Source organism: Ovis aries, chromosome 3 (assembly GCF_016772045.2).
Source record: "Ovis aries strain OAR_USU_Benz2616 breed Rambouillet chromosome 3, ARS-UI_Ramb_v3.0, whole genome shotgun sequence".
In the NCBI taxonomy this organism is placed as follows: Eukaryota; Metazoa; Chordata; class Mammalia; order Artiodactyla; family Bovidae; genus Ovis; species Ovis aries.
The window spans coordinates 104,668,475-104,680,880 of NC_056056.1; the positions used below are offsets into that span (position 1 = coordinate 104,668,475).

Consider the following 12,406-nt stretch of genomic DNA (forward strand, 5'->3'; position numbering starts at 1 on the left):
AACACACCCCACTTCCAGTCCTTGAGAGCAGAGCCCCACCCAGGCACAGAGCAGACGCTCAGCAAACACTCAGGCAACAGAACCAAACCTGTGAGATATGCTTTTGGCAAACATGGAGGCTGCCCCGCAGACGGCAGGTGCCCTGGAGTGAGGCTCTCTGCTGCTCCCGCCGGTGTCTGCTGCGTCTGCACCAGAGGAGCCTGGCTCGGACGGGAGGGCTTTGTGATCTACCCTCCCACTGCACAAAAGTGGCCTGGGGAATGCCTCCTCGATTTTCTCCTCCGCCTTCCCTATCTCTCTAGGAGGAAGCAGTGACCCCAGAGGGTCTTCGAGGGCATTTTTGCCACAGAGAAGCAGGCCAAGGCCCAGAGAGCAGGCAGACGTCCAGGGTTGTTGGGTGTTAGTGCACTCTGGGGGCCCCTCTTTGGGTGCAGCTGTAGAATTTCAGCGAAGGTGGGGCTACGTAGCAAGTGTGTGTGTGTATTAGTCACTCAGTCGAGTCCGACTCCTTTGCAACCGCATGGACTGTAGCCCACCAGGCTCCTCTGTCCATGGAATTTTCTGGAGTGGATTGCCATTTCCTTCTCCAGGAGATCTTCCCGACCCAAGGATCAAACTCACTGGGGCCCAAAACCCCTACATAAAGGTTTGGGGTGCTGGAGGGAGCTGGGGAGCTGGGTGGGCAGGGTCAGCGGTGCCCCCTGAAAGCTTCTGGAAACCTGGGCATATACCTGATGGGCAGAAGCTGATGAAAGGAAAGGTTGGGTGTTAACACTGTGCCTTAGCCTGGGATCCCCCACGCTCTGCCCCGCCTCCCTCAGTGGTCCCTGGGAGCAGTCTTGGGTCAGCTCGGGCCAGCGTGCGCCCCTCCCCAGCACAGGCGCATCACTCCAGGCCCCAGGAGTCTGTGTCCCGGTGAACTCGGCCAGGCAGAGAGGGTACAGCGGGTAGTGATGGCTGTAAGGATATCAGACAGAAGTCCCCCACCCCCGCCCCCATTCCCCTTCAGAGGTGCAGACCTTTCCCCTGGCTCGGGTCCAGCCGTCACCCGGCCGCAGCGATGGTGGATGGACCAAGGGGCCCTCCGTGTGACACCCGCCCCTCACCTTCAGCCTTAACCCAACAGGCAAACTGTGCCAAGGCAGGGCCCCGGGCCTCCTTTTCCACGGAAGCTCCAAGGACAGGGGACATCCCTGCCTCCCCCTGTGGCAGGGGCAGCCTCCTCTGGCAAAATCCGCAAGGATGCCACTGGGGTCGATCGGGATTTTCTGCCGCCTCCCGCCCTGACCACCTCCCACCACCAGGAAGGCCCTCTGTCTCCGCATGGGAGTGGAGCCCGCGCGCCACCCAGGGGACGGCTTGGATAACTGCACCGACCTCTCAGTTTCCCACCTGTATCTGGCTCCTTAATTATCTCCCCTTAAAAGGCGTCTTGGGCTTCCCTGGTGGCTCAGTTGGTAAAGAATCTGCCTGCAGCGCTGGAGACTCGGGTTTGATCACGGGTTGGGAAGATCCCCTGGAGAAGGGAACGGCAACCCACTCCAATATTCTTGCCTGGGAAATCCCACGGACAGAGGAGCCTGGCAGGCTCCTCCATGAGCCTGCAAGAGTGGGACACAGCTGAGTGACTAGACCACCACCACCGCGAAAGGCGTCTTAACACTGAAAAGAGAAATAACTTCACGACCTTAATGGTGGTGGAGTCATTTCCTATGGTTGCTGAAGAAAAGGACCTTAACTCAAGGGGGCCCTGGTGCGTTCCTGCCAAGTTTGATGACACAAGTCTTTAATGATCCCACTTACAGGGATCACAGGGTCCATCCAGCTGCTGCCACTGCGTCTGCAGGTGCCCAGAGCTGACCTACACCTTGCAATAACTTGCTGTAAGTACTCCTGAACACAGGTACATCTTGCTACAACTCCTCTTAATCCACAGCACCTTGACATAACACCTCTTGACATATCTAAGTCTTGCGTAACTGCGTCTTGACATGATGCACCCTGATGTTACCCCACTTCCGCATGCTTACACCTTAGCCCAGCTGTGTGTGCGTGTTAGTTACTCAGTCGTGTCTGACTCTCCGCGACACCATGGACTCTAGCCCACCAGGCTCCTCTGTCCATGGGATTTCCCTGGTACGCATACTGGAGTGGGCTGCCATGCCCTCCTCCAGGGGATCTTCCCCACCCAGGAACTGAACCTGTGTCTCCTGCACTGGCAGACGGGTTCTTTATCACTGAGCCACGAGGGAAACCATTCTTACTGCAGTGGAAATGATGCCACAGACCCAAGTTCTGGGGCCAGCTGTGGCATCTCGGGGCAGCTGCCCGTGAAGCAAGGCTGGGTGGGCTGGGCCTTGGACCCCTCCCACGGGTGGGGGTGTGGGGTCTCAGTACAGCTGCTACTGTGGCCAGCCCCAGTGGTGAGGGCACAAAAGAGATGAGCTCCAGACGTTACACTGTAGAAACCACTTTTATTTGGATGTGACTGCTCAGGAAATACTGAACATCCCAGACAGATGATAGGCCGGAAAGTCACAGATGAATGGTGACTTTTAAAGCTATGGGGTGATTAGAAGGTGAGCCATCAAGGCCTGAAGCCGATTTTCTCTCTGGTGATCCCCCCCGCCTTCCTGACCCTCTTTCCCCCAGGAGCAGAAAAAAGTCGATCCAAAACTTTAAGCCCTCGAACCGGCTCAGACAAAGCACTCCCACATAATAACTTATTGCATTTCAGAACGGCAGCAGGTCCACGCAGCTAGGGGCTGAGCACTGACTCTCCTCAGAGACGGAGCCAGACAGACACCTGGACCCCCAGCTCGGGGCCAGAAGCGTCAGAGAGCACAGCTTCCTTTGAAAACGATTCAGTTAGGGATCCAGCACGTGAGTTTACGTGTCTCTGTGCCTTTTCTTTGAGAATGCCCTGGAGCACAAATGCCTTTGGACTTCCCGGCCCCCTGGAAGCCCTTCACTGCAGGAGGCTGGCTGGACGGTCCAGGCCCCACCCAGCTGGACCACAGTGGGGAGGAGCCTCGTGAAAGAGCAGGGACCCTGGGATGGGGTCCTTGCCAGCCTCCTTGATATCCTCTGTGTAACCGGAGCCCAGAGGAGAATCCTGGCATGTAATGTCCTTCTTGCTTCCTTGATGGTCTTTTCTGAGGGACAAGGAGTGGGGTCTGGAGGCCTGATCCAGGCGTCCTGCAGCCCTGAAGTTCTCTGAGCAGCCTGACTTACTGAGAATCAGAAAAATGGGTTACAGCCTTCCCTGTCCGACCCCTCCTCCCCTCCCTGGTCTTGGTATATAACAATTTTGTGGTCGGTCCCTTATTTTCCCCACAAATCTGCCCTCAGAGTTCCCTTGGCTCCTAAAAGTGTAGAGGAAAGAGGAAGGGGACATGAATTGGATTCAGGCAGTGTGGGAGGGGGTAGCGGGTTTGTACCACTACTGCAATGAAGAGGCAGGATCCCGGGACAGGAGCAAGGTCTGTGGTTCTTCAGAACTGAAGACGTTGACAGCACCATTTTGATTTTAAGAAAATAATAAAGGTTCTCATCAGTCAGCTGCGGGGAAGCTCGTTGCCGGGGCAGATCCCCAAACGGGCAAGATGGTGGTAGACCTGGAATTTTCCACATAAGATGTTAGCTTTCTAGAAGAGTGAGGGTCATTGTCAGATAATCCCGTGAGACAATCACTTTCCCCGGGCGAACAAAACAAAATGAAACAGCAACAAAGTCCTCCCCCCACCAGGCTTTTCATATTCATCACAATGAATTAAAATTGTCCAAACATCTGCCAGCGCGTGATTTCATCGCTCAGTCTGAAAAGATGGTCTGTGGATGCCGTGATGTCATCGTTGGTGAGCTGTTTATCATCCAGATGGCGAAGGTTGAAAACCAGTTTTGGAAGCTGACACTCCTGGTTTTGAAAGAGCATCTTCCACGTTGCCTGGCCCCCTGCTTCTTCAGTGGTAATAGATGCTGAAGGCATGCAGGATGTAGAGCAGGGTGGTGATGAAGGCAAAGAACTGGAAGAGCCGGGGAGTTACTGCCTTAGAGATGCTGGCAATCACTACCCCCGCAACCCCACACAGGCCCATGGCATGGCAGCCTGGATGGCCCTTGTTTTGACCCTGCTTCACCTGAGCCCTGCCTGGCCTGAGGGCAGCAGCCACGGGGCAGCCCCTCCACCCGCCCTGAAGCACTCCACCCCTTGTCCCACGGTGGCTGTGCAGCATCACTCTCACCTGCAGACCTGGGCCCCTCTACCTGCCATAAAGTGGGCCCATCTCCATGCCCGCCCTGGGTGCCCTCGCCTCTTTCTGGGCACTCACCCCTTCCTCCACCTTCAGCCACAGTCTGTGCTCAAATGAGAGTTTCACTCAGAGGTCCAGAACTCGATTCTACGCACCACCTCTTAAATCTTCAGAGGCTCAGAGGCCCCACAAGCTCTCTGGTCAAACTGAACTCCTGAGATTCCCTCACAAGCCCAGTTGATCCCAGGATCCTCATCTTGTCCAGCTACCCAAGCCCAAAACCTGTGCTCCCCCCGACCCCTCCCTCCCCGACGGCCATGTCCAAAGCCATTCCCAAAGATACCCGGCTGCACTGTCTAATGATCTCTCAGTCCAGCGGAGGACTCCATCTTCCCTTTGCCCCACCCTGTCCAATCACACTCTGTTTCATTCATTCATTCAACATATCTTGTAAGCATCTGCTATGGGCTTCCTCGGTGGCTCAGTGGTAAAGAATCTGCCTGCAACGCAGGAGACACAAGAGAAGCAGAAGACGCAGGTTCGGGAAGGTCCCCTGGAGGAGGGCATAGCAGCCCACTCCAGTATCCTTGCCTGGAGAATCCCATGGACAGAGGAGCCTGGCGGGCTAGGGCCCATGGGGTCGCAAGAGTTGAACAAGACTGAAGCGACTTAGCGTGAGCACGCATGCTTCAGGCATGAATCTGATGGTGAACAAAAATTCAAAAATTCCTATCCTCATGGAACTTGCATCTTAGTGGCACATGCAGAAAAGAGCCAAGATAAACCAGGAGAGAAGTAGGAGCTATTGCTCTGAGTGGGGCTGAGTGGCGGCCTCACCGAGAGGTGACAAGTGAGAGAAGAACAGGAGGAGGTGAGGGAGCTGGAAGCCGAGGCCCAGGTGAGAGGGGTCCAGGGCCAGCAAGGAGGCTGCGACAGGGGCCCCTGAGCAGGGCGAGCAGCACCCCGAGTGGTGGGAGGCAGAGAGGTGCTGGGCTGGGGGGCAAGGAGGCAGACAGGCAGGAAGGGCGTCCTGGAGGGTCACCGCCTTGGCCTGGTATCTTTCTGACAAGGGCGGCAGCACCCCATATCACACCCCCGCCTGCTGCTGCCTGATCCCTGGGGAACCTGACTGACACAGCACTTTTCTGGCCACAGAGACTGGAGCTGATGGGGTGGGACCCAGCCTGGGCCTTAGAACTTCCTGAGAAGGAGTAAGGAGGGTTAGGAGCACATGTGGGCGCACAGACTCACACTGGAGGAACCCACCACCGGTCATGTGAGCCATGTACCACTTGAGGGCGCCATCCCCCAGAGAGAGGGAAGCAGCCACACTCAGGGCCTGGCAAGGCTGTCGGGCAGGCAGGCAGTGAGCCCGAGGCCCAGAAGTCCCGCTTGGGCCACAACTCCTCTGGACCACCTTGCCTTGGATTCCATCAGCCAGTATGTAACCCCGTGGAAATAGGGGGACTGAAATAGAAGGACGCAGGAACTTGAGCCGTGAGGAGGAATTGAGGTCCATTCCACCAGAAAAAGGAGCCAATGAAGGATTTCCTTTCATTTTTTAAATAAATTTTTATGTGGACCATTTTGAAAAATCTTTAGTTAATTTGTTACAATACTGCTTCTATTGTTTATGTTCTGGTTTGGGGGCCATGAGGCCTGATGGTCTTAGCTCCCTGACCAGGGATTGAACCCACGCCCCCTGCCTTGGAAAGTGACGTCTTAACCACTGGATTGCCAGGGAAGGCCTAAGGATTTTCAGTAAGAGATGTGCATTTTGGAAACATATTCTGAGGGCAGCGTAGTTGGTGTGAGTGAAGTGTTAGTCCCTCAGCCATGTCCAACTCTTTCGACCCCATGGACTGCCAGGCTCCTCTGTCCTGGAATTCTCCAGGCAAGGATACTGGAGTTGGTAGACATGCCCTTCTCCAGGGGATCTTCCCTACCCAGGGATTGCACCCCGGTCTCCCTGCATTGAAGGCAGATTCTTTACTGTCTGAGCCACCAGGAGGAGAGATGACACCTACACGTGGGCTTGGCACCCTGTGAGCTTGGGCACACCTGACTGCCAACGCATCTGTGTGCACGCACGCGCTCTCACACACGCGCACACACACCCCTCCCTTCCCTCAGGACTCCTTCAGTCTGAGGATGTGGGGTCATCTGTTCCAGAGGAGACAGAATTGAGCCCCTGGCTTTCCCTCCCTGGTGCTGCCTGCCGTGCCCTTGTCCAGCACTCACCGAGGCTGCAGTGTTTATATAGTAGTTCTTCAGGTCCTGGGTCTCTGACACGATGGTGGCGTGCACTTGTAACACGGCGGCACTCATGTACAGGATGCCCGTGGTCCCGTGATACAGGCTGTCCTAGAAAGACGCGGCGGGGGCACAGCCACTGTCATTCGGGCACGCAAGCGGTAACACCTTCTCCTCTGACTCAGCCTCTGGCCAGAGGAGGCCAAAGAGACAAGCCTGCTCCCGAAACTCCCGCTTTTTGCTTTCTCAGTGTTCCTAGCACAATTTCTATGTTGTGAGCAATAGTGGATTAAATAAATGTCAGTACCAGTACGAGCCAAGATTTATTGAGTGCTTCTTCCCGGTCAAAATGTAGGCTAAATCTTTTCCTCATTTATCTCATGGAAACTTGTGAACTATGAGGTTGGTTCTATTTATCGTTAATGCCATTTTGAGGAAATAGAAGTCCAAGGTTAAAGTCAGTGACGAGAGGCTGAGCCAGGATTTGAAACCGGGCCACATTAACACCAAGCTTGTGCTCCGCAACTGTTAGTGCGATGAAGGCCTGCTGTTTGCTAGGTGTTTTCCTAACTGTACACACTTGTGTCATTTCATCTTCACAGCTAATTTCATAAGGCAGCTACTATTAACATGCCCACTTTAAAGATGAGAAGACTGAGGCTTAGCTAACACACGGCAGAGTCGGGCTAATCTGACTCTAGATTTCCGTCCATCTTTGAACCTTTGTGCTAAACTCTCAGCAGTGTTCTTTAACATCATAAGAATACTACAGTATTCTGGAAGGAATATCATAATAGGCAAATTGGCATTTTGCAACCCCTAAAGAATATGCATCAGAAGATGAAAGGGGACATTGGAGAAAAGAGTGATGGGGTAAGGTTGTCACCGTGAAAGAAGGACCACCAGTCACCATGTGTGATGTGACTTGGAGACACTGATGAAGCATCCTTGCCAGAAAGGTTTAACCCATTTCTGTTTAGCCTTTAGATACTAACTTCTGGCTTACAGAAAATTCAGGGACTAGAGGAGCAAATCACACCAGGAAAAAGCAAACAAACCAAAATGTGGGACCTTCTACAGCAGTGGTCCCCAGGCTTTTCGGCACCAGGGACTGGTTTTGTGGAAGACAATTTTTTTTCAAGAACCGTGGGTGGACGGTTGGTTTCAGGATAATTCAAGTGCATTATATTTACTGTGCAATTTATCTCTATTATTATTGCATCAGCTCCACCTCAGATCATCAGACATTAGATCCTGGAGGTGGGGGACCCCTGGTCTACAGGACAGCTGACCACCCAGGTTTTTCAGCAAGTCACTGGCAGAGAGAACCATGATAGTGAGAGGGTAACAGACAGGAAGGCCAGGGATCTCCAAACGGAGGGAACAGGCTGCAAGTGTCAGACAGTTGAAGGCAATGGCACCCCACTCCAGTACTCTTGCCTGGAAAATCCCATGGGCAGAGGAGCCTGGTGGGCTGCAGTCCATGGGGTCGCTAAGAGTCGGACACGACTGAGCGACCTCACTTTCACTTTTCACTTTCATGCCTTGGAGAAGGAAATGGCAACCCACTCCAGTGTTCTCGCCTGGAGAACCCCAGGGACAGGGGAGCCTGGTGGGCTGCCATCTATGGGGTCGCACAGAGTCGGACACGACTGACCTAGCAGCAGCAGTAAGCGGCAGGAGGAAACAGACAAGTGTTAGATTTTTCCCCCTTCTCTATACAAATTTAAAAAGAGGTTTCTCTTAAAATTCTCTGCCGCCATGAAGACACCAGGCTCCACCTGAACTTAACTTTTCTCAAACCTGGAGCTAAGCAATGTGTTTTTCTCTTGGAAATGTTTGTCTTATGCTATGTTAATGAGCTATGTATTTATTTACCCTAGACTCTGTCTTCAAGTCGGTTCTGCCTAAGACTCAGAACCGACTTGACAAACCAGAATGTTTTACTCATGCGAGTGTTCTCTTAAGCTATGTTACTGAGACGGTTTTTGCTTGGAAACCTGCCTTTCTTCAAGATTCATGTCAATCATTTTACGGCTTGGGACAACTCACCTTGTGCCAATGTTCCCTCAAAATGCATGTTGTGGGTGAGGGGCCTGGTGCCAGTCTCTGAGTTTTGAGACATCTCCTTTCTCTAATTAACAGCTTGCTGATAGGTATATAACATACCACTTAAAGGCTAGCAGGGGGCACTCTTTCTGCCCTCTTCTGATGTCTACGTCAGAAGCGTTCTTTATCTCTTTTATACTTTAATAAAGCTTTATTACACAAAAGTTCTGAGCGATCAAGCCTGGTCACTGGCCCCGGATTGAGTTCTTCTCCCCCGGAGGCCAAGAATCCCGGTGTCTTTCGTGGTTCGGCAACCAGCTATTGAAAAATAGAGTAAAGGTACTCAAGAATCACCACTACCAAGTGCAAGTGGGCCTGGTGAGGACCCTGGTTCAAACAGGCCGACTGCAAAGACATATTTCAGCTATAATGGGAAAGAAAGTGAAGTCGCTCAGCCGTGTCCAACTCTTTGCAACGCCGTGGACTATAGCCTACCAGGCTCCTCCGTCCATGGGGTTTTCCCAGGCAAGAGTACTGGGGTGTGTTGCCGTTTCCTTCTCCAGGGAATCTTCCCAACCTAGGGATCCACCCGGGGTCTCCAGCATTATAGGCAGATGCTTTTACCGTCTGAGCCACCAGGGTAGTGACTGTGTTATAATGGGGGACAGTTATAATTTTCCAGAACTGTGACCTGTGCCTTTGATGATAATGAGGAATTACCACTGACTTTAAGTAAGTTTGATAATGTAAGAAAGCTTGTGTATTTTTTGGAGGCATTCTGCAGCGAAGTGTGTATGAAGAAGGAACTCGTAGGGCCTGGACTCCATCTTAGGCCTGTTCATGCTGATCATGCTCGGCCGCCTTTCCAGTGGACTCTGAACTCTGTGTTCAGTGCCTATGAACACAACAGCAGAAGGATAAGACCCCTCCAGACAGGGGAACCTTGAAGATCGGATCTAGGTTACTCATCGCCTAAAAGAAAGCATACACTAATCACCGCTTCCTCCAGACAGGCCATAAATTTTTCTGTATCTATCAGAGTGTAACCCCTGGTTTATTGATTATTGGCTAACTGTTTGTTTGAGCACATGAGCACACAGCACGTGAATGACGGGCTTACTGGGATTGTATTTTCCTTGGTTTATGTAAGTCTCGAGGAATTTGGAGTGGTGGGTGCAGACACGTACACATGGGGTATAAAAGATTTTCACGAATGCTGGTTGGGGTCCTTGGCTAAGAGGAGACTCTGCCTTGGGCGCGCCCGTGTAATAAACTGTACTCCGCTATCTGCACTGTCCTTCTGAGTGAGTTTGTTTCCTGGAACACGTGGCAACGCGTGGCTACAACATGTAGAATGGAATGACGTGGTGTTGGGGATTTACTTCAAGATTCTTTAGGAGAAAAAAAGCTAGGTGAAGCAAATGTGATCAAGTCTTGAAAATGCTGGAATCTGGGTTAGGGTTACATGAGGATCCACAATATCAATACAATCCTCCCTATTTCTGTTTTGAATTGTTCAATAGAGAAATATTTCAATGGCTATCAGGATGGTGTGATGACATGAAAAATAGTTAATGGATGGCGTAATAATAAATGAAAGACTCTACATCTAAAATGATTGGTTCAGTGAGATTTATACATTTTATATGAAATTTGCCAGGAATAGGGAAGAATGAATTGTGATAGATGGTTGTGGATAGACCTTGAGATCGGGGTTATTCTTTTCCCACTGTATTTCTTTCAATACTGCTCAAATTATTTTACCATAAATTAAAATTAGAGGGGAAGTGCATCAGGATGTGCCTGCTACGGGAGGAGCTGGGCTGTGCATATACACCTATAAAAGGAGGCAGCGGAGGGGAATACAAAGCAGGATGGATTCCGGCAGAGGAATGCTTTTATTCCCATCTAATAGTTGTTGTTGTTTAGTAGCTAAGTTGTGTCTAACTCTGCAACTCCATGGACTGTACTCTGCCAGGCTCCTCTGTCCAGGGGATTTCCCAGGCAGGAGTCCTGGAGTGGGCTGCCATTTCCCTCTCCAAGGGATCTTCTCAACCCAGGGATCGAACCCCTTGTCTCCTGCATCTCCTGCATTGGCGGGTGGATTCTTTACTACTGAAAGTGAAAGTGAAGTCGCTCAGTCGTGTTGGACTCTTTGCGATCCTGTGGACTGTAGCCCGCCAGGCTCCTCTGTCCATGGGATTCTCCAGGCAAGAGTACTGGAGTGGGTTGCCATTTCCTTCTCCAGGGGATCTTCCCAACCCAGGGACTGAACCCAGGTCTCCGGCATTGCAGGCAGACGCTTTAACCTCTGAGCCACCAGGGAAGCCCCTTTTACTACTGAAGCCCTCTCTAATAATTGTTGTTCAGCTGCTAAGTCATGTCCGCCTCCTTGGACTGCAGCATGCCAGGCTCCTCTGTACCTCACTATCACTTGGAGTTTGCGGAAACTCATGTCCATTTGAAGGAGGAAACAGACAGAACAGGCTTCACCTTGAAAGCAGGACTCCATCTTGGGCTGGTCTGTGGACTTTGAGCTATACGCCCAGTATCTATGGAAACGACAAGCCAATGGAAAACCAGATGCCCCCGGATGAAGGAGCCTCTGGACTCATACCTAGACTCTCTGTCACCTAAAAGAGTATAGTAATTATCTCTGTAGGAGAACAAAGTTGTAAATCCCATTATGCTTATGGGGTATCGCCACAGGCCTATTGATAAAAGTCCACTGTTTAACTATCTAGGCTTATGACACATGAATCATGGGTTAACTTTGATCATATCTCTCTTTTATTTTGTCCAGACTAGTTTCAGGGAATTTGGGGAGTTGGGTTTGGGCATGTACACTTAGGGCACATAAGTTTTTACAAAAACTGGTCGGGGTCCTGGGCTAAGAGGAGACTCTGCCTTGGGCTCGCTGGTGTAATAAACCGCACTCCACTGTCTGCACTGTCCTGAGTGAGTTTGTTTCCCGGAACGCGTGGCTACACTTTGAGTCAATGATGCCATCCTACTATTTCATCCTCTGGTGCCCCCTTCTCCTCCTGACCCCAGTCTTTCCCAGCATCATGATCTTATAGTAAACACATTCAGATGAAATGTGGAGATTCCCTAGGGGCCCAGCCCAGGAAGCGCCTCTGGTTCCTCCTCCCACCCATGTTTTTCCTCAACCACGCCCAGGACGTTGGTCTGGGAGGAGCCTCAGGCCCTGGGACTCTCTTCCTGATTCTTACCAGAATTTTCCAGGACTCGTATCTTTTGTAAAATCCAAACACGTAAGATAACAGGAGCATCAGGGAGATGAGGAAAGAGGTGAGCGAGACGTACATCACCCATCCTTGAAGCAGCGGGCTTGCTACCTGCGTGGCTGCCACCAGGATCCAGACCCAGACCCCAAATATCTGTAAGAGAAAAGCATGGAAGAAGGCGCGTTATTGGCTGCTGCTGAGTGTGATGCTGTTTGCGTATTTCCCACCTCTGCCCTCCTCTGGCTTTGGCTAAGCACTCCTCAGGGGCCTCCCTGGTGGCTCAGGTGGTAAAGAATCTGCCTGCAATTTGGGAGACCCAGGTTCGACCCCTGGATCAGGAAGATCCCCTGGAGAAGGGAATGGCTACCCACTCCAGTATTCTTGCCTGGAGAATCCCATGGACAGATGAGCTGGTGGGCCACAGTCCACGGGGTCACTAAGAGTGGAACACGACTGAGTGGCTAACACTTGCACTTTCATTTTCGGTCTTCTCCAGTTTGTGCAAAGGTGATACAGTGTGCTGAGGTGTGGACATCTTTTTATTAAATACGCTTGTATTCATTTTATATTCAATCTGATGATCTGATCCCTTTGTCTTGGTCT

General features: G+C 51.7%; 1 protein-coding gene across 2 annotated transcripts in view; it reads right to left on the reverse strand.

Annotated features, from left to right (window-relative positions):
- Window positions 1–2,454: 2,454 nt before the first annotated feature.
- The window catches only part of LOC101116299 (mal, T cell differentiation protein like), a 32,758-nt gene continuing 22,806 nt past the window's right edge, over window positions 2,455–12,406 (reverse strand). The window contains exons 2-4 of one of the 2 annotated variants that reach the window (XM_004006179.5): window positions 11,789–11,956; window positions 6,495–6,617; window positions 2,455–4,025 (exon numbers count right to left, since the gene is read on the reverse strand). In XM_004006179.5, coding sequence (XP_004006228.3) covers window positions 3,963–4,025; window positions 6,495–6,617; window positions 11,789–11,956 — 354 coding nt within the window. In that variant the 3' untranslated portion in view covers window positions 2,455–3,962. The remainder of the gene's footprint in view (window positions 4,026–6,494; window positions 6,618–11,788; window positions 11,957–12,406) is intronic. The other variant, XM_027967115.2, reaches the window with a different exon arrangement.